Source organism: Paramacrobiotus metropolitanus, unplaced genomic scaffold (assembly GCF_019649055.1).
Source record: "Paramacrobiotus metropolitanus isolate TYO unplaced genomic scaffold, Prichtersi_v1.0 Parri_scaffold0000144, whole genome shotgun sequence".
Lineage (NCBI taxonomy): Eukaryota > Metazoa > Tardigrada > Eutardigrada > Parachela > Macrobiotidae > Paramacrobiotus > Paramacrobiotus metropolitanus.
This window is the reverse complement of record NW_026570364.1, coordinates 33,698-52,212: the sequence shown is the minus strand read 5'-3', so window position 1 is coordinate 52,212 and position 18,515 is coordinate 33,698. Positions and strand designations below refer to the sequence as shown.

At 43.0% G+C, this 18,515-nt stretch overlaps 3 protein-coding genes across 3 annotated transcripts; 2 read left to right on the top strand and 1 right to left on the bottom strand.

Annotated features, from left to right (window-relative positions):
- Positions 1-859: 859 nt before the first annotated feature.
- On the top strand, positions 860-3,022 carry LOC129599394 (atrial natriuretic peptide receptor 1-like). The gene is made up of 7 exons (XM_055497615.1): positions 860-1,218; positions 1,272-1,658; positions 2,044-2,087; positions 2,241-2,279; positions 2,378-2,455; positions 2,531-2,671; positions 2,792-3,022. Exons 1-7 carry the CDS (start codon positions 912-914, stop codon positions 3,020-3,022), a joined length of 1,227 nt encoding a protein of 408 aa, XP_055353590.1. The 5' UTR covers positions 860-911.
- Positions 2,181-6,221, top strand: LOC129599357 (atrial natriuretic peptide receptor 2-like). The gene is made up of 17 exons (XM_055497577.1): positions 2,181-2,279; positions 2,378-2,455; positions 2,531-2,671; positions 2,792-3,018; positions 3,077-3,318; positions 3,396-3,492; positions 3,545-3,703; positions 3,890-4,072; positions 4,148-4,384; positions 4,440-4,553; positions 4,612-4,913; positions 4,977-5,196; positions 5,265-5,412; positions 5,484-5,532; positions 5,606-5,655; positions 5,721-5,812; positions 5,890-6,221. Exons 5-17 carry the CDS (start codon positions 3,083-3,085, stop codon positions 5,944-5,946), a joined length of 1,944 nt encoding a protein of 647 aa, XP_055353552.1. The 5' UTR covers positions 2,181-2,279; positions 2,378-2,455; positions 2,531-2,671; positions 2,792-3,018; positions 3,077-3,082; the 3' UTR covers positions 5,947-6,221.
- Positions 6,169-16,599, bottom strand: LOC129599393 (alpha-mannosidase 2x-like). The gene is made up of 9 exons (XM_055497614.1): positions 16,043-16,599; positions 15,846-15,906; positions 14,113-14,610; positions 13,957-14,036; positions 13,617-13,885; positions 13,148-13,467; positions 12,476-13,007; positions 11,289-12,395; positions 6,169-6,758 (listed from the first exon to the last, which is right to left on the bottom strand). The coding sequence occupies exons 1-9, from the start codon at positions 16,597-16,599 to the stop codon at positions 6,169-6,171; spliced, it is 4,014 nt and encodes a 1,337-aa protein (XP_055353589.1).
- Between the last annotated feature and the right edge of the window lie 1,916 nt (positions 16,600-18,515).

Below are 18,515 nucleotides of genomic sequence, written 5' to 3'. Positions count from 1 at the left end.
GTATCATGTACGAGTAAAGCGTTACCTTCGTTTGTTGTTATATTTATACAAATGCTGGACGTTAAGTATTTGTAGCACGGTACCTGGCACGTGCAATCGGGATGTTACATGGCTCAGCTTTCTGGATTAGAGTGAGAAGATGATGGCACTGGCCAAGCGTTTCACTGCCAATGGCAGCCCACCCGTTTAACATAAGCCCACCCGTTTAACTTGCAGTAATGCTGCGTCGAACTGTATTTTATGTCCAGAAAATTTATCGCTTTATATAGTGTACAATAACTGCGCTCTTAAGGTTGAACATTGCATGAACTGCTTTATGCCTGTGGAAAACAAATAACCACTATTAAATTTGCTGACGGGCAGTTGTTCAAGGTCGGGTACTGCATGTGCACAATGCCCACGCAGATCAGAAGATCATGTGGATGCATTTGCACTAGCATCTGTATCTGGCGAAAGGAGCAACAGTTTAATACAGCAAGCCGCTCCTCAGCAATCGGATGTGCAGCTAAATTTACTGGTATAATTTGAGTGGAGCTCGCTGACACTTTAACAATGTACGCTTCCTTCCAAAAAGCTGCGTGCTCTGGCATCCTACAAATTACGCATCAATGCTCTGTTGTAAATGACAATAAGGCTCACTGTTCATTCTTATCGTCAAAGGAAGTCGATTTTTCAGTGTACAACAATTTACCCGAAATCGCGAATTTTATGACGCACTGGAAGCCAGAATTATTGTGGGAAGTGGGAACATGCCGGCATAATGCGGGCGAGTGAAGCACTGGTTTCGATTATTTGATGGCAGCATATATGAGCACGGTGCGTTTTTCGAAAACAAGTTGTTGTTCAGTGCGCTGCGTCGGTCTAAATGTCATGTTACCGTCCTGCTACGCTTTCTTGTCGCCGTACAAAGAATGTCGTTGAGATTACTCTTCGTGATCTTGATCATGGTGGTTATTGCAAAGAAGCTTAAATGCGAGAACCTTACGCTGTGTTTTGTATGGGAAGACGACTCGTATTTTTCCACGATGAACCGCTCTGCTGCTGCGGTGTATCTTGGTGTCCAGAACGCTAACGCTTACATATTACCCAGGGACATTCAGTTTCGTATTGTCCATGTGTCAACCGGTCCATCGTGTGGTCGCACCATGTATACCCTCGTGTCGACCATGTACGATCTCCTTAAACAGGGAACCAGATGCGACGCATTCCTCGGACCCAGTACGTATATTTTGCATGATAAAGAACATGAGTGCAGATTCAGTTTTCTGTAGGTTGTGCATTTACCGCGGCCGCACTGTATGGTTTTGCCGACACTTTAAATGTGCCCATCTTCGGTGCACCAGCGGCCGGCGTCTGGGCCATCCAAGTGGATGCCGATTATTCCGATTATCCATTATTAACGCGTCCGGCATTCGGTTTCAGCGATCTGACAGATTTCCTGTTATACTTCCTCGATGAGTTTAATTACCGGCATTTAACCATTCTGCAGGACGACTCGTATTCATTCTTTAGCAGCATGGTCGGTCCGATTATGACTTTGCTGGAATCCCGACGCAGAATAATTTATCAAAATACCATTGTAAATTATGTGCGCAGTAAAAATATGACGCCCGATGATTACCTTCCGACTTTGAGAGCAGCGAACGCAAGATCACGCGGTAAGCTGCAAGCTGTTGCAGATTTTTGGCATTTAGTGGCTATGTAATACATAGTCACTAAACGCCACATAGCTATGATGTGGCTATAATTTGTACGTTGTGACACTCGGGAGAGCGTCGTATTCAGATAATTATACACCTACTGAGTAGTAGCTCTTGTGCATGATAATCGGCGGCAATCCCGCATCATATAATGTCGGGGATTTCTATGAAACATGTTTTCTGGAACCTTGAAGGATGTGTTGCCAGAATCCACCTATAAGTTCGTTGCCCTTGTAATCCCATTCCAGCTTCCCACGCGTTCCAAAGAAGCAGCACATATAGGATTACATATGTACCATTTCGCAATTTCTTTTCCTGCAATAAGCTTGCTTTGCAATTGCAGTTATATTCCTCATGGTGCATGCTACTGGAATCCGTGACATCATGGTAACTTATCCACAGTATTTTTATTTTCTAACGTAAAGTGATTCAGATAACCGATGATTTCATACGTGTACTACTAAAAATATCATTTTGTTACGTTTTCGTGTGTTGGCCGGTTTTCAAACGGGAAAACCCTAATATTGACTTTATTTAAAGATCGCGGCCAGCAAAATGGGCTATACCAAAGGAGAGCACGTAAGTGCAAACCTCATACTTGTCTCTCTCACCAGAAATAGCATCTTATGCTAATGGAAATTATGGAACACCAGAATTACTAGCTAATATTTTTGCAGGTGTTTTTGGCCGTACAGTTGTACGATCTACCATACTGGGGAACAATCACACCGATTGTGCACGATCAATATGATTCGGTAAGTCTGATTGCACCTCGATTCCTTAATACCGCTGCTCTTAATAATTTGGAAATGGTGATGTTTGTAATACAGATAGTGCAGCAAGCATACCGGAGCTTACTTAAAGTCGAACTCCAAATGGACATTGACACAACCATTACATACAACTTTGAACGACAGATCAAAACAATCGCACGTGATAGATACAATTACCTTTACGATCCTTTGGAATCGGTAAGAGCACACTTCTATAACCCCCGCTTAATTGCGTATGTGTGGGACAGTGGGGGAAAGGCAGTTTGTGACCGTTGTATTGGGATTGTGAACAGACAGATAGATGAAGAATTTTGACAGATTGACCCGGTGGTAAAATCACTCTACGAGACCATTCGGATGTACGCGACGGCAATAAAGCAATTGAAGGAAACAGGACAGAATTACCGAGATGGGCGCTTCCTCAGCACATTCCTACTGGAAAAGGAATTTCAAGTATTTGGCGAGCCGTTCTGGATTGGACCGGATGGGGAACGAGATGGGATCTTTGATATTCAGTATTTTAATGCAAAACCAACCTATTCGAGGTAACTTTTACCCGTTTAACACACACTTTTGAACGTTTATTTTAAATTCAAAATGTAGAGCTGCATGCAGTACAACGAACACAGAAACGACAACCGAAGCGACAAATTCGCTATCATCCAAACTGTGGTGTGGCCCAGTGCCGACGGACGTCTTCCACCCGATGAACCTGTGTGTGGATTTCGAGGTGATAAGTGTGTTGAACGGATGTCAACCGGCAGTCTGACTGTGGCGGTAGTTGTGCCCATACTTCTTGTACTGACAATTTTCATTGGAAGTTTGGTCCTCTACGTAAAATTACGGTATGTCCGTGTTTTTTCACCCGAAATTCTCATCGGCCGAATAGAGTGCTTCAGACGTAAGATCTCGTTAACTTCAGGCATCTACGATCCCAGTATGATCCGCTATGGTGGCGCATTCCCGAAGACGAAGTTACTTACGTAACAGGTGGCGCCGTCAGCGGATCAAAAGTGCAAGTAAGGGCATGCTGAATAAATGCCAAAACTTGTTCATAAATCACTTTTTCAGGCTGCCAAATCGGCACTTACAATCTCTCAAACCAGCAAACAATCGCCATATTCCTTCGTGAGCATGATGGCGAATGTGGGTGGAAAGCTGTTGTCTTTGAAAGATGTCTCCGACGTTGCAAAGTATCCGAAACCGGATTTAATCGAAGAGCTCAATATTGTGCGTACAGAGTATAGGCAAACTGCAGCGCATACAGACTACAGAGTAGTTAATATGCAATGAATTTGTATGCATAAAAGTCAACGAAGTGACCTATCTATTATTTGAGATTGTAATCTGCAACAAAGCGTACTCAGGTGACTGAAAGTGTGAAGACTGGTATACTTGAATGACCTTTTTATATAGATGAAAACAATGGATCATACCAATCTGCATCATTTCGTCGGCATCGTTGTTCGTAACGATGGTATCTGCCATTTTGTTTCCGGCGAGACCTGTCGTAAAGGAACGCTGGCCGACGTGTTAGAGAACGAGCTAATCAAGTTGGACTGGTTCTTCAAAAACTCCATGATCCGGGATTTGGTCTCCGTAAGGCGAACACTACCGACAGTGCTGCAAGTGTTGACGCAACAACTTGTTCGTTTTACTTTTAAATAATCGTAGGGAATGGCGTACTTACACACAACACCATTCGTCTCCCACGGATTCCTGTCGGCTCTGACTTGCTTGATCGATTCGCGTTTCACCCTGAAAATCACCGATTACGGCATTTCGTATTTCCGTCATCCATCCGATTTCGTTCCTCCGCGTCCCGGTATCGACAACATGCGTTCATTGCAGACTTTTCTCTGGAGAGCTCCAGAACTGTTGCGTCATGCCATGCCGATGCGAGGAACCCAGGTATTTTTAGATGCCATTAGATTGGAATACTGTTTTAAAACCCGGTGTTTTGCAGAAGGGAGACGTGTACAGCTTTGCAATAATCCTGCAGCAAATCATTTTGCGCAGCCCACCATATCATACACCAAACGACCCACTGGAACTATCGGATGCTGAAATATTGCAAGAAGTACTATATAATCTGACTAAGATTTTCCTTTCCGCGAATAAATATTTTTATTTATTAGATCATCGCGAATAATATTCCTCCAGTTCGTCCGCGTGTTCCCCGCTCTGCATGCTCCAATGAGTTGTACGAACTAATGGAACGCTGCTGGGATGAAACGCCGGTTATGCGACCGGTGTTTGCTAAAATCCAGGACAACTTGCGAAAGATTGTCGGCAATGTTGGTGACAACATTGTGGATGTGCTTCTAAAGCGTATGGAGCAGTATGCCGATGATCTCGAGCAAAAGGTCGCCGATCAAACGCAGCAGTTTTTGGATGAGAAGAATCGCTCGGAGGCTTTACTCAGCCAGTTACTTCCAAAGTCAGTACCAACTACCTTAATCTGCTTTCACATTATTCTAACAAACTGGAAATAATGATGTAGGTTCATAGCAACCCAACTGACGAAAGGCGCTCACGTGGATCCCGAAGCGTTCGAGTGCGTAACGATCTTCTTCAGTGACATCGTCGGATTTACCACGATAGCCGCCAGTGGTACGCCCATGGATGTTGTGATGCTCTTAAACAGTTTGTACATTTTTGTGGACGGTGTTCTGGAGAAATTTGATGTGTACAAAGTGGAAACGATCGGCGACGCCTATATGGTAGAACAATGATGTTGTTGGATTTATTTTACCGACAAGCGTTAATTGTTATCATACTGTATTTGCAGGTCTCATCTGGACTGCCAATAAGAAATGGCAATCGTCATGCATCGGAAATAGCCGAAATGAGCCTCGATTTATTGATGCGCATTTCAACATTTGTTGTGCCGCATTCACCGCAGACGCGTATCGAAATCCGAGCCGGCGTTAATTCGGGTAAAATATCTTTAAGGTGTTAACGACCGTCATGCAGAATCTGAAAATTAAGAAGCGGTCGTTAACTACAGGACCTTGCGTTGCCGGCATCGTTGGTTTAAAAATGCCACGTTATTGTCTGTAAGTCCAGAAAGCAAAAAAAAGTCAACATTTTGCTTTAGCAGTTAAAGGTCACCACGGCTTATGTCCGTAGTTTTGGTGACACGGTAAATGTTGCATCCAGAATGGAATCCACTGGAGAACGTAAGTGCTTTATCACATCGGTAGTTAATATTTTTGCGAAAGTAAAATAAAACATTCATATTCAGCCATGAAGATTCAGATAACAAGTGACACACGGGATTTACTGGACGGTCTTGGTGGATTTCTGATGATTGAACGTGGAAGCGTCTCCATAAAGGTAAGTTTTCTGTCATGTTAAAACTGATAATCACTGATAAAAATATTGCATTTGAAACTGCTCAACTTGTCGAACAGGGAAAGGGAACAATGGTCACTCACTGGCTGTTATCCAAGGCCAAGATGGTTCTTTGATACAACTTATCGAAATAGTGCTCGATATGGTGACAAAGAAATATAATGTGGTGTAAAATAGCGTCTGAGAAATGTATAATTATTACGCTGTTTACGAAAGGTACTCTAAAAGATAAATTTAATTATGTAAGTGCCGGTAAAGGCGATTGCATGGCGTCTCAGAATTGTTGTTCAACGCACTTTTGTAGCGGAGTTAGAAATGTCATTCTAATTTCTGAATATTTATCCTTTGTACAAATTCTTATTAACATACTCGTAATCTGCAAAAAACGAAAATTTTCCTGGTGCAAGCAAAAACTTAACCGCCGTTAGTTTCTTTCGCTCTAGTTCCACAACGGCAGTTGTGCCAGTATTCCCGATATGGTTAACAAAGTTAAGCGTGCTTCGGGTAGCGTTCTGTATATTCGAGCGCAGAAATTTGCTCAAATATATGACATCATCTTTGACACATTCTTGTGGATCGCCACCGTCTCCGCTTTCACAATCGGCTCCCAGCTTATGAAAAATAGCTCCAAATGAACGTCTTTGTACATATAGCGGTTTCAGCAGCACCAGATGAGTACTGCACGGTAGTGAGCCGGTCAGTTTGGTTAGCCTGGATCCAAGACTGGTTTCGTTTCCTTGGACGTTGGCTGTTAAAACCGTTGGTGGATAATTCAAATCGAGATTCACACGATTCGCCAAAGCTGTTGGGTCAGCTGACGTCGCACAAGCACGACAGTAGCCGTTCGTCTCTAGCTGAATACGCAAATGCGTGTGAACCGAATGATAATCATTTAACGCTTCCTGCAAGCCGCGACCATCGTCCTGAGCTGCAAAAAACCAAAATATTGAAAAGAGTTTATAAAGCAAAACCTTAAAGTATATTTTTGAAAATTAAGCTTCTTGCTAAATTGTTCAGGTACGCAAATGGATTTCTCAATTAAATTTTCCCGTATTATTTTAAACATTTCATGTTACGTATCGATGTCACATATACGGATCACAAAAAAAGAAGACGAAATATTTCCAAGATTCTTAACTACTTGTTCACTTACATAAGATACGATCAAACATAACTTCCAGCTGGCCGAGATCGTGACTCCCGACACCGTGCGCTCGCGCCATATGTATTGTCAACCGACTCTTATCATCCTGAATAAAAGCCATACTAGTTGCCGGATAATAATTGGCTTGCGTGGGGAGATCTTGGGAAGCTCTCCGTTTGATCATCTGGAACCCATTGGAGTCCGTAAAGAAAGTCAGATTATTGTGCAGATCCGTGGAGAGCCGTATCACAGCTTCCAAGTTATAATGCGCCTTCAGATTATCCACAATATTCACGTCTAGATATGCACCGAGATCCTTATCACTGTGAAACAAGCGGACAGTCTGGCATAATGCACCCGGCAGTATAACATGGATTTCGGAATAAATGTCTCCCTCGAAGAGCCGCACAGTATGTGGATACGGTATGAGATCGGCAATTCCACTCGGCATGGAAATGTACGCACCACTCTGCATGGTTTCATAGCGTTTAAATTCCATTCTCACTATACGGCGTATTCCGGTTGCGCGGTCAGTTATGGCTTCTAATAAACCGTTCAAAGGCGAAAATTCCGCCGAGATAAGGGCGTTTTCCAGAATGATGTCTTTTGAAAGATTCGTGACCTTGTCGGTTACACGCGTCACATGCCTTCCCAATACCGCACTGTCGTTGACCGCTCGTAGGGTAAACGTCTGGAACTCAATGGTTTCGAACGTTGTAGTAAAGGTCAAGCGGAATCCGTCTTTTAAAAATTTGGCACTGATGCTTTGCGGATCGAGCATAGGGCTTACTTGGTATTGGATGGCTTGCTTGTTTACGTCTTCGATGACGACGTTTTCGGTGTCAGTGTAAAGATCTATTGCCATCTGGCGAATGCATGCGATCGAGTTAAAAATGGCAACATACTTGCGCTTTGTGTGGTCTTTCAGCTGAATGACGCGTTTTGATGGGAGACGAGTTTTTTCGATGATGTCATGGAATCCGAAGGATTCGTGATCTATATCTTCTGGCCAGTGCATAACTGAAGCCATGTACGCAATGGCTGTGCTCGTCTTGTTCAAACCGTCCAGTAAACGCGCTTCGTAGTCGTCAGAAACAGCTTGTTTTGATGTACCTTGAAAAGATTTATGCGTCAATAATAAATCAACGATAATTCACTTTAAAATTATAATTCGATAATTATTTACGCGATAACTAATTTCGTTCAGAACCATAATCAAATTTCAAAGTCTTTTCTATATATATATATAAGCCCAAATACGGCTCTCCACGGATCTGCACAATAATCTGACTTTCTTTACGGACTCCAATGGGTTCCAGATGATCAAACGGAGAGCTTCCCAAGATCTCCCCACGCAAGCCAATTATTATCCGGCAACTAGTATGGCTTTTATTCAGGATGATAAGAGTCGGTTGACAATACATATGGCGCGAGCGCACGGTGTCGGGGGTCACGATCTCGGCCAGCTGGAAGTTATGTTTGATCGTATCTTATGTAAGTGAACAAGTAGTTAAGAATCTTGGAAATATTTCGTCTTCTTTTTTTGTGATCCGTATATGTGACATCGATACGTAACATGAAATGTTTAAAATAATACGGGAAAATTTAATTGAGAAATCCATTTGCGTACCTGAACAATTTAGCAAGAAGCTTAATTTTCAAAAATATACTTTAAGGTTTTGCTTTATAAACTCTTTTCAATATTTTGGTTTTTGCAGCTCAGGACGATGGTCGCGGCTTGCAGGAAGCGTTAAATGATTATCATTCGGTTCACACGCATTTGCGTATTCAGCTAGAGACGAACGGCTACTGTCGTGCTTGTGCGACGTCAGCTGACCCAACAGCTTTGGCGAATCGTGTGAATCTCGATTTGAATTATCCACCAACGGTTTTAACAGCCAACGTCCAAGGAAACGAAACCAGTCTTGGATCCAGGCTAACCAAACTGACCGGCTCACTACCGTGCAGTACTCATCTGGTGCTGCTGAAACCGCTATATGTACAAAGACGTTCATTTGGAGCTATTTTTCATAAGCTGGGAGCCGATTGTGACAGCGGAGACGGTGGCGATCCACAAGAATGTGTCAAAGATGATGTCATATATTTGAGCTGCGCTCGAATATACAGAACGCTACCCGAAGCACGCTTAACTTTGTTAACCATATCGGGAATACTGGCACAACTGCCGTTGTGGAACTAGAGCGAAAGAAACTAACGGCGGTTAAGTTTTTGCTTGCACCAGGAAAATTTTCGTTTTTTGCAGATTACGAGTATGTTAATAAGAATTTGTACAAAGGATAAATATTCAGAAATTAGAATGACATTTCTAACTCCGCTACAAAAGTGCGTTGAACAACAATTCTGAGACGCCATGCAATCGCCTTTACCGGCACTTACATAATTAAATTTATCTTTTAGAGTACCTTTCGTAAACAGCGTAATAATTATACATTTCTCAGACGCTATTTTACACCACATTATATTTCTTTTGTCACCATATCAGATGCATCAGTGATTATCAGTTTTAACATGACAGAAAACTTACCTTTATGGAGACGCTTCCACGTTCAATCATCAGAAATCCACCAAGACCGTCCAGTAAACTCAGCCACTTGTTATCTGAATCTTCATGGCTGAATATGAATGTTTTATTTTACTTTCGCAAAAATATTTCGCAAATTTGCCGTTAAGACAGTTGGCGCGTTATTCAGATCGAGATTGAGCCGATTGGCCAAGGCTGTCGGATCAGCTGATGTCGTGCATGTATGGCAAAATCCGATTGTCTCCAACTGGATACGGAAATTTGTGGAGACAGAGCGGAGATCGGCCAGCGCTTGATTGAGACCGCGCCCATCGTCCTGACCTGTTGAAATGAAGATAAGATATGTAATTAAAAAGGCAAAACATTGCAAACAAATTAACAAAGAAATCCGGCAATAATTCTAGTAACGCAATGTCAATAATTTCTTGATCAATGTTCCCGAGGTCATCGTATTATCAAGGTAAAGATCTATATTACAACGGAAAACCCCGTACGATCTGGTCAGAACAAACCAAAAAATTAATCGAAAAACTGATACGGCCATTCGATTCCGCATGTCTGGAAACTGTGTCACATGCATTTTGTTTTAAAAATTATTCGCTCCGGCTCCCGTGCCCCGTGCCGGTGCCGGTAGAGCTGAAAGCTCAAGGTGACCTTGAAAATAATTTCAAAGTCCGGTTGCATGGAGAAAAAATCAGTAAATTTAAACTGGTACCTTTTTAGATCAGCAAATAAAAAATATTTAAAATTTTACTCCTATAAAACTAGAAAACCAGTAATATTAGCAGTAACACAAACGATGCTGCTAGTGGATGGCTTCGTTTCAACAAATCGTTAACAATTTAAAGCGCTCAAAAACATGACTTAAGAATAAGAACGCTCGTTAAAAGCCACTTGAAGGCAGCTGTAAAAGAAGCTGACCATCGCAATCGTTCAAACGGGCTGACCTTTCACTGCAGTCCGAGCAAAACTAAGGACAGTAATTAATTAAACAGCATATACAGTCCGTAAATTATTCCGTATAATACGGAATATAATACGGTATCTACATTCGAGATCTGTTATTACAAAAAAGGGATACACGAACCCAGCTTTCCCCTATAGAATCAGCAAAAACCGTTTCCATCATCTGAGCACAGTCCAGAGCACACAGCCCGCTAGGTGAACGAGTGACCGAACTACCGCTGCTGTCCAGAGCACACGGCCCGCTAGGTGACCGAACTACCGCTGCTGTCCAGAGCACACGTTCACGCGGGCTGTGTGTGAACGAGTGACACTTCGGTCACCGCTGCTGTCCAGAGCACACAGCCCGCTAGGTGAACAAGTGACCGAATTACCGCTGCTGTCCAGAGCACCCGCCACACGGCCCGCTAGGTGAACGAGTGACCGAACTACCACTAGCATCTACTGCAAGCGTTCTTTACGTTGAAAATTTCTACCTCGTAGACTCAGAGTCGGGATGGAAAAGTTAACATAGATTCCTTTCTGAGTCAATGGGAATGCGTCAAGTCAATGTAAATGAGTGCACAAAAGCCGTAAATTCACTTATTATCCTATCTACGTTTTGGCGCTAATTTCGGACCGTTTTGTTTTGCTGAAGGAATAAGATGTTAACTAAACAGCTGATCGAAATCATTTGAATAAACCGGCCGTAGACTGGGGACCACAAGAAACGCGGAGGCGAAGCCGAGGCTGTTTCTTGTATGTAATAAGGCAAAGAATTTCCGCGTTTATAAATTTGTTAGCACCTCTTGTGTGCAATTCAAACCTACTTAGAATCCGATCGAACATGACTTCCATTTGACCGACATCTTGACTGCCAACACCATGTGCCCGCGCCAAATGGATCGTCAACCGGCTCTTTTTATCGTGCATAAAAGCCATGCTAGTTGCTGGATAATAATTTGCTTGTGTTGGCAAATCATGAGAGGCTCTTCTCTTAACCATCTGGAATCCATTGGAATCCGCGAAAAATGTAAGGTCATTACGCAGATCTGTCGTCAACCGCAATACAGCTTCCAGATTACGTTGCGAAGCCAAATTATCCACAATATTCACATCCAGGTATTTTCCCAAATCACCGTTAACATGAAACAAACGCACTGTCTGATACAAAATGCCCGGCAACATGACATGTATTTCCGAATAAATGTCCCCTTCCAGTATTCGTACGGTATGTGAATCTGGTAAAAGGTCAGCTATGGCGTTCGGCCAGAAAATGTACGCGCCACTCTGAGTGGTTTCATAACGTTTAAACTCTATCCGTATATGGCGTCGTATACCGGTAGAAAGGTCAGTTATTGCTTTCAACAGACCGCTCACAGGAGAAAATTCCGCGGAAACCAGTGTATTTGACAGAATGATATCCTTTGAAAAATCGGTGACCTTTTCGGTTATACGTGTCGCATGCTGGCTTGGTGGCGTACTTTCGTTTGCCGCCCTTATGGTAAAGGTTTGAAATCCGATGGTTTTGAATTCCGTCACGAAGGTCAGCCGGAATCCGTTATCCAAGATTTTACCGCTGTTGCTTTGCGGATCGAGCATGGGGCTAACTTGGTACTGAATGGCGTGGCCCTGTTCGTCCTCAATGACAACATCTTCGGTATCAACATACAGATCAGCTGTCACATGGCGAGCGGAGGCTAATGAACTGAAAATAACGACATATTTCGCTGCTCCCTCCTCGTTTAATTTAATAATCCGCTGTGAAGGAAGGTCACCAGATTTTTTTATTGTGGAATGTGATTCAAACAACTTCGGTGCGGTGCTTTCTGGATAGAAGAGAGCGGCCGCTATGTGTGTAATGGCTTTGTCAGTCATGTTCAAACCGTCCAACAAGCGCAGCTCATAATCATCGGAAACCGCTTGTTTTGAAGTACCTAAATCATTCAACCAATGCTGCAATTAGCAGAATCGCTGAAATCCATAGGAAAGGGTGAAAGGTTGAGATCCTAAGTACCGGTTATCGCATCGTGATGTTGATATAATCCAAGATTCCGTGCAGCCTTCTGGAGGCCTTCAGTGAGCTTTGCATCATCAAGCCTCTCGTTGCGCAACAAGGCAATACTGTATAAAATCTCCGCCGTTCGTAGTTGCTGCTCCAGCATCCGACTCAGCGATTTCTGATACGGATGTGACGTGAAATAGCCGGTCCAGTATTCCATGTACCGATCGGCGTACGGGAAGAAATCGCCTTTTAATACCGGTGTCTTCCACTCTTTCCCCGGTTTGCCCATGGCTTTAAATACCGCATCGTAATAGTTTTTGAATGTGCCGAATTGAATGTGCACCCGATATTTCGGATCACTGTTCAAATAGTCAGCAATCTTTTTGAAATTCCCGTATTTAGCGTCCCATTCCAGTTTGTTCCCCCACCGGAAATCATCACCCATCGGAATTAAGAGGATATTGTGCGGATGTAGATAGGCTAGTTTGCGGAATTGATCCATCAGCTGCCGGCTGACTGTGGGGACCAGTCGTTCGTCTAGTTGCTTCGAAATAATGCCAAATGATCATGCGCAACAACAGAAGCGCAGCATAACCTTTACAAGCCTTTTTATTACATATTATAAGTAGTTAGCTTAATGCTAAGTTTGATAGTATTAAATTCTATATTTCAAGTGATACGTACCCTTGGAGTTTCGTAATCGAATTCTTTGCACACGTGGGGTTCCACACCGCATGTGTATTTGAGGGTATACACGGTGCCGTGGTTTATGTAACAGAACATGGAGTCCGTACTGGATTTATCCCACGGCTGCTGCCACAAGAACTGTGACACACCGCTGTGAACCAGACGTTTCCGGATGACGTAGTGGATGCGCTGAATGTACATGCTGTCGAAACCCATGTTCTTCAGAATATATGGCATTGTCGAAGAATAGCCAAAAGGGTCGATGCTGAATCCGTGTTTGACGGTGATGTTAAAAGTTTGATGCAGCCACTGATGACCTATCGAAAGGGTGTGTCAAATCAGATTTGTACAGTAGGGTTAATGCGCAGTTTACTACTGGCGCAAGTTAAAGAACCACAATGACTCTGTACATAATCATATTATGGCACAAGGTCAATATGATCAACATTCGCAGCATTCACCATACCGTAAACGTATTGGTGGATAATAGCGTAGTAGTGGCAATTTGCCTCATCCGGCATTACATAGCCACCGTTAACGAATTCCAGTCGACCCTCTTCGACCAACGTGCGCACTTGCTCCTTGATTGTTTCGTTAATCGTATTCCACCACATTTCGAAAAAACTGATTTCCGCCCAGATGAATGTCCTATCTTTCCACAGTGTCAGATGTTCGACCATTAAGTTTAATGTGTGTTTCGTGGAACCTTCCATATATCCATCTACAGTCTGCAACCTGCCACAACCTTTGATAATTCGATAACCTTTGATACTTTACGTACGAAAGCGGTTAAATACCGTACTCACCATCCGGGATCCGCATGTGAAAACGGTACAAGGAACACTTTAAGCGACCGATTCTGCTCGGCTTCCGTGTTAAGATAATTCTGCAACAAAAATAAGACCAGGTGCCGAATTGTTACCGTTTACTCCGAAGTCGAAATGTTTTTATATGGAAACCACCTCGTAAAAGCGTTTCTGGATTTCTTCGTCCCATATTCCTTTATCTCCGTGCCAAGTGAGGTCACCAAATTTTAATGAAGACGCCATCTCGCTTGACTCATACGTGGCCTTCACCGGATTGCCTTCGCTAGCGGCGCACGTATCTTCCAACGATGATTTAGCCGCCATGGTATTGTCAGATTTTTTAGCATTTCCGTCATTTTTACCATCCATTTCTTTACGGTAATATGCCGCATTATCCTTCGTGTGCACTCCTTCCGGGCGATTTTGTTCTTCGTACAGGGCCTCGTTGCCGGTTGCATGGTAAGTTTGGCGAACCTGCATATAAGCTGTCAATCCCAAGAGAAACAATACCAGCACGTTTAGTAACAAAATCCATCGTTTGGTGTTGAAGGAGAAAAACCGCATCATTATGCTGAAGTCGATGGTGGCCGGAATTTTCGACGTTTGCAATTCACGCCATGAATTCTCCAGTAAGCCTAGGACTATCACAGAAATCTAGAGCACAGAGGAAAAATTTAAGAGAAATCTACCACTTCTCGTACCGAGACATCGAATATACTGCGTGAAAACATTTTCCATCCACCGGCCCTGCATTTAGGTCACGATGCCATGCGGTATACAACAGAATGCTGCTCTTACTGAAGAAAAAAGCAAGCCGGTACATATGCACTGTGATACGGCCTAAACACTTGTGAAACTATAAGAATCTCCTGCGGCAGTTGTGTCTTCTGTTAACACAGAAGATGATTCAAAGATCTCACTGTGGCAATCTTTTTTCGCGAACGAGTAGCGAGAATGCTCACTTCTATCATACTCGCATGCACATTGTATATTGCATAATTACAGTATTCGAAGTTGGATGCACTCAACTGCGAAACAATAAGTGCGCGGGACGAAGGATTTATATGCGGAAAAAATTAAATATATGCAGTGGTCTCTCATTGCTGTGTGTGTCTCTCCGTTGCACAGTTGCAAATTACCGGGCCGTAACGGAACCTTTCGTCTGGTCACAAAAACTATGACCCTTAGCCAACCTACTACCTATGCTTTTTACGCTTTTGCATATTGTCCTCATTTCCGATAGGATTTTTCTGCCGGGTCGTTGAATGAGGACGCTGCTAAAGTGCTTATTGATCAAGACATTGGCTAATAGTCGTACGGTAGAAGCATTAGACCATCTGTACTGTTTGAAGCAATGACTGGATGCATCCATTAAATTATTCTTATTTTTTTAAAACTTGAATGCCCAGATACTACTGCGCGATTTTGGCCAATGAATCCAGTTAGCAACGCGCGCCTTTATCGTAATCGAAAACAGCACCGGAAACACCTTCGGCTGAAATCCGTTAAATACACCGCACAATCTAGTCGCGTACTCTAATCCACTTTGTCAGTACGCTCAAGTCAACTAAGGTCAAAATTTTGTATTAACAAGGTTTAGCACATGAACTGCAAAATGTAAGGCCCAAACTTGGCCCAAACTTCGACCAGCGTCCGTAAAAACTGACGTTACGCTATTACATGACTTGTTAGTAGAGAACACGGTTATTGCAACATTCCCACTTCAACATGAATACTAACACAAAACGACTAACAGGAACTGCAGTACCAGTGGCAAATACTGACATTATCCAACTACGTCATCTTTGACATCAGGTTGTTCGTCGTCGGTCTCTGTAGACCCCGTGCAGAGCTGTGAAGGTCAAACTGCTGAAATTGTCAGCGTTCACCTGGCGCAAATCCGTCGTGTCCCATCGTTGTGGATTATCATTTGGACCGAAGCTGCTGAACCTGATTAAACAAAAATATCTGCGCTCTGCCCACCGTTCGGGTTTTTCCCGAATTTTCACAAAATACAAGAAATTATAACGTATTGTAAACTTCACTTCTTAATACTATGTTGTAGTTTTGAGTTTTAAACGCTCACAGCTTAAGTAACTTGCGAATGCCAATCCAATCTTCGGGATAGGCCAGCTTCGTCACCCATCGAGCACACAATTCTGTGACCTTTTGTAGAACATCCTGACTAACGGTCATACAGCAGTCATTGGCCGCGACCAGAAAGCGCCGACGCTGTTCAGCAGCTGTCTCCTCATGGCGAAAGCGGAGAAAGGGAATAGTCACACCCAAATCAAGAAAAGTAAGACCGGAGCGCATGCCTCTCAGCATGGGACGGGGTATAAATCCGTTGCAGGAGAACAACAACATAAATGTCGTATCAATGATCGCTTGCGACGCCATGTAGTTAATAAGCACCAGCTCGTCACATACCGCCATCACTTCGGCCACCGAGCTCATGATGTCTTCGTTATCGACGATATCGATGGCATGGTCGTTGATAGTGACAGCCAGAAAGGACTCCCATCCTCCTTCAGGAACATCATACCCGTTCCTTACGATGATTTTGGACAGGCGAATTCCTTTGGCTGTTAACAGTAGTACGTATGTCCATCCTACACGTACTTTGCGCATGTGCATTTGCATTTGCACGGATGCGCAAGTGTGTATGAGCATTTGCACACATGCGCATATGTATAAGTGCATTTGCAATTGCACACATGCGCACAAGTAAATGCGCGCGGATGCATATGTATTTTCACGCACGAAATAATTTTGTAAGCTTCATTTGTATACTGATTGCACAACAAGGTATGCTCCGACTGAAAGTGCTATGTACTGTGGTACATGGTGCAGGTACTGTTTCCATGGTAACGCGTACCTGGTACCATGTACCGTACCTGGTGCCAAGTACCGGTTATACTTACAACCGTGCAATAACCTTTTTGATTATGAAAGCCTAGTTCGCTGTGAGTCTGTCTTACTTTTATCGAGCGCTGTGGGAGTCTTTCTATACAGCGTTATTTCAAAAAGTAATGTTTAACGTGCGGGGTTGCACTTCTTCCTGATGCTTTTACTATCAAAATGGACCAGTTATCCCAACAAGACCTAGATGATTGTGCACTTTTAGCAAGTTTGGATGACTGGGTGTGTGATGATGCATTGTCTGCGGTTAATTTATTGGGTGGTAACACCTCACACGCATTGGACTACAACGATTGCAGCACCGAGCAAACAGGGGGGCAGAAACCGGCGGACCCAGACATTGAAACACAAAACCACCCTTTCGACATCGATGAACACGTCACAATCGAAAACAACGGCGAAAAGTTTTCCCGGAAATACAAGCTCCATTTCAAGTGTTTTAGCGTGAAAGTAAGTCTTTCTAAAAAAACCATATGATTATTATTTTATCATTATTAGTATTACTGGTTTTGTCATCAATATTATAAAAGTTGCACAAATACTTTAACCAAGTTCCATAACAAAAACTTTAGATTCATATCGCACAGTCTTTAGGCGGCGACTTTGTTGTGAAGATTGTAGGTAGCTCAATATATATTCAGGCTGGGTAACTTGTATTTAATAACAATGACTCAAAATAATTATAAAATCTTTTAAATCAAACAATTATTTTTAAGACCCTGTTGACATATTTGATTAATAATAATGCGATTATTGTAGCCAGATTTCTCATATCACTTGTGGAACCGTTGTAGGTTTCCCAGCTTGATCATGTCCCTTTTGTGGAAATTCCAGTCGTGCTAACCTTTATTTTGGAGCACATCCTTCAGTCTGTTTTACGAGATATTGGGGATAGCGAGCTTGTTCGGTTGCGTATTGATTCCCATGCATTGGACCACCCCATTTGGACACCACCAATTCAGCGTTCACAACTTGATGTAAAGCGATGGATGGATGAAGTTGAAAAGGTGCTGCATTCAAACGAGGACTTTATACTCGACGAAACTTTTGAAATATCTGTGCAATACACGCAATTGCCAATTGGGGGGTGTCGGCGGTTAGTTCCGCGACTGTTATACCAGAAACTTAAAAAGATGAAGTCTATAGTGCAGATAAAAAATACTGATAATATCTGCATGGCCAGAGCCTTAGTGTTTGGCAAAGCGTATGCTGACAAGGATAAGAAACTGATTCGCCGACTTCGTGAGGGTAAAAAACTGCTAACGAACGAAGCTAAAAAATTAATAAGACGAGCCAAGCTGACCGAGAAAGCGTATAACCTCATAGATATCCCCCTATTTGAAGCTGTTTTGCCTGGGTATCAAATCATCGTCGTCAGTTTAGACCAAGGGAGCAGCATTGTATACAGCGGAAAATTCCAGGAACGTCACATCATACTGCTTCTTTATGGTCACCATTATGATTTACTGTTATCGCTCGCAGCTTTTTTTAAAAGATCATATTGGTGCTATCACTGCGGTAAAGGTTATTCTGATCGGCGGACTCATCGCTGCAGCAACATCTGCCATCAATGTCTATGAACGAATTGCGAACGGGATACAACAAATCCTCTACACTGCAATGATTGCAATCGGATA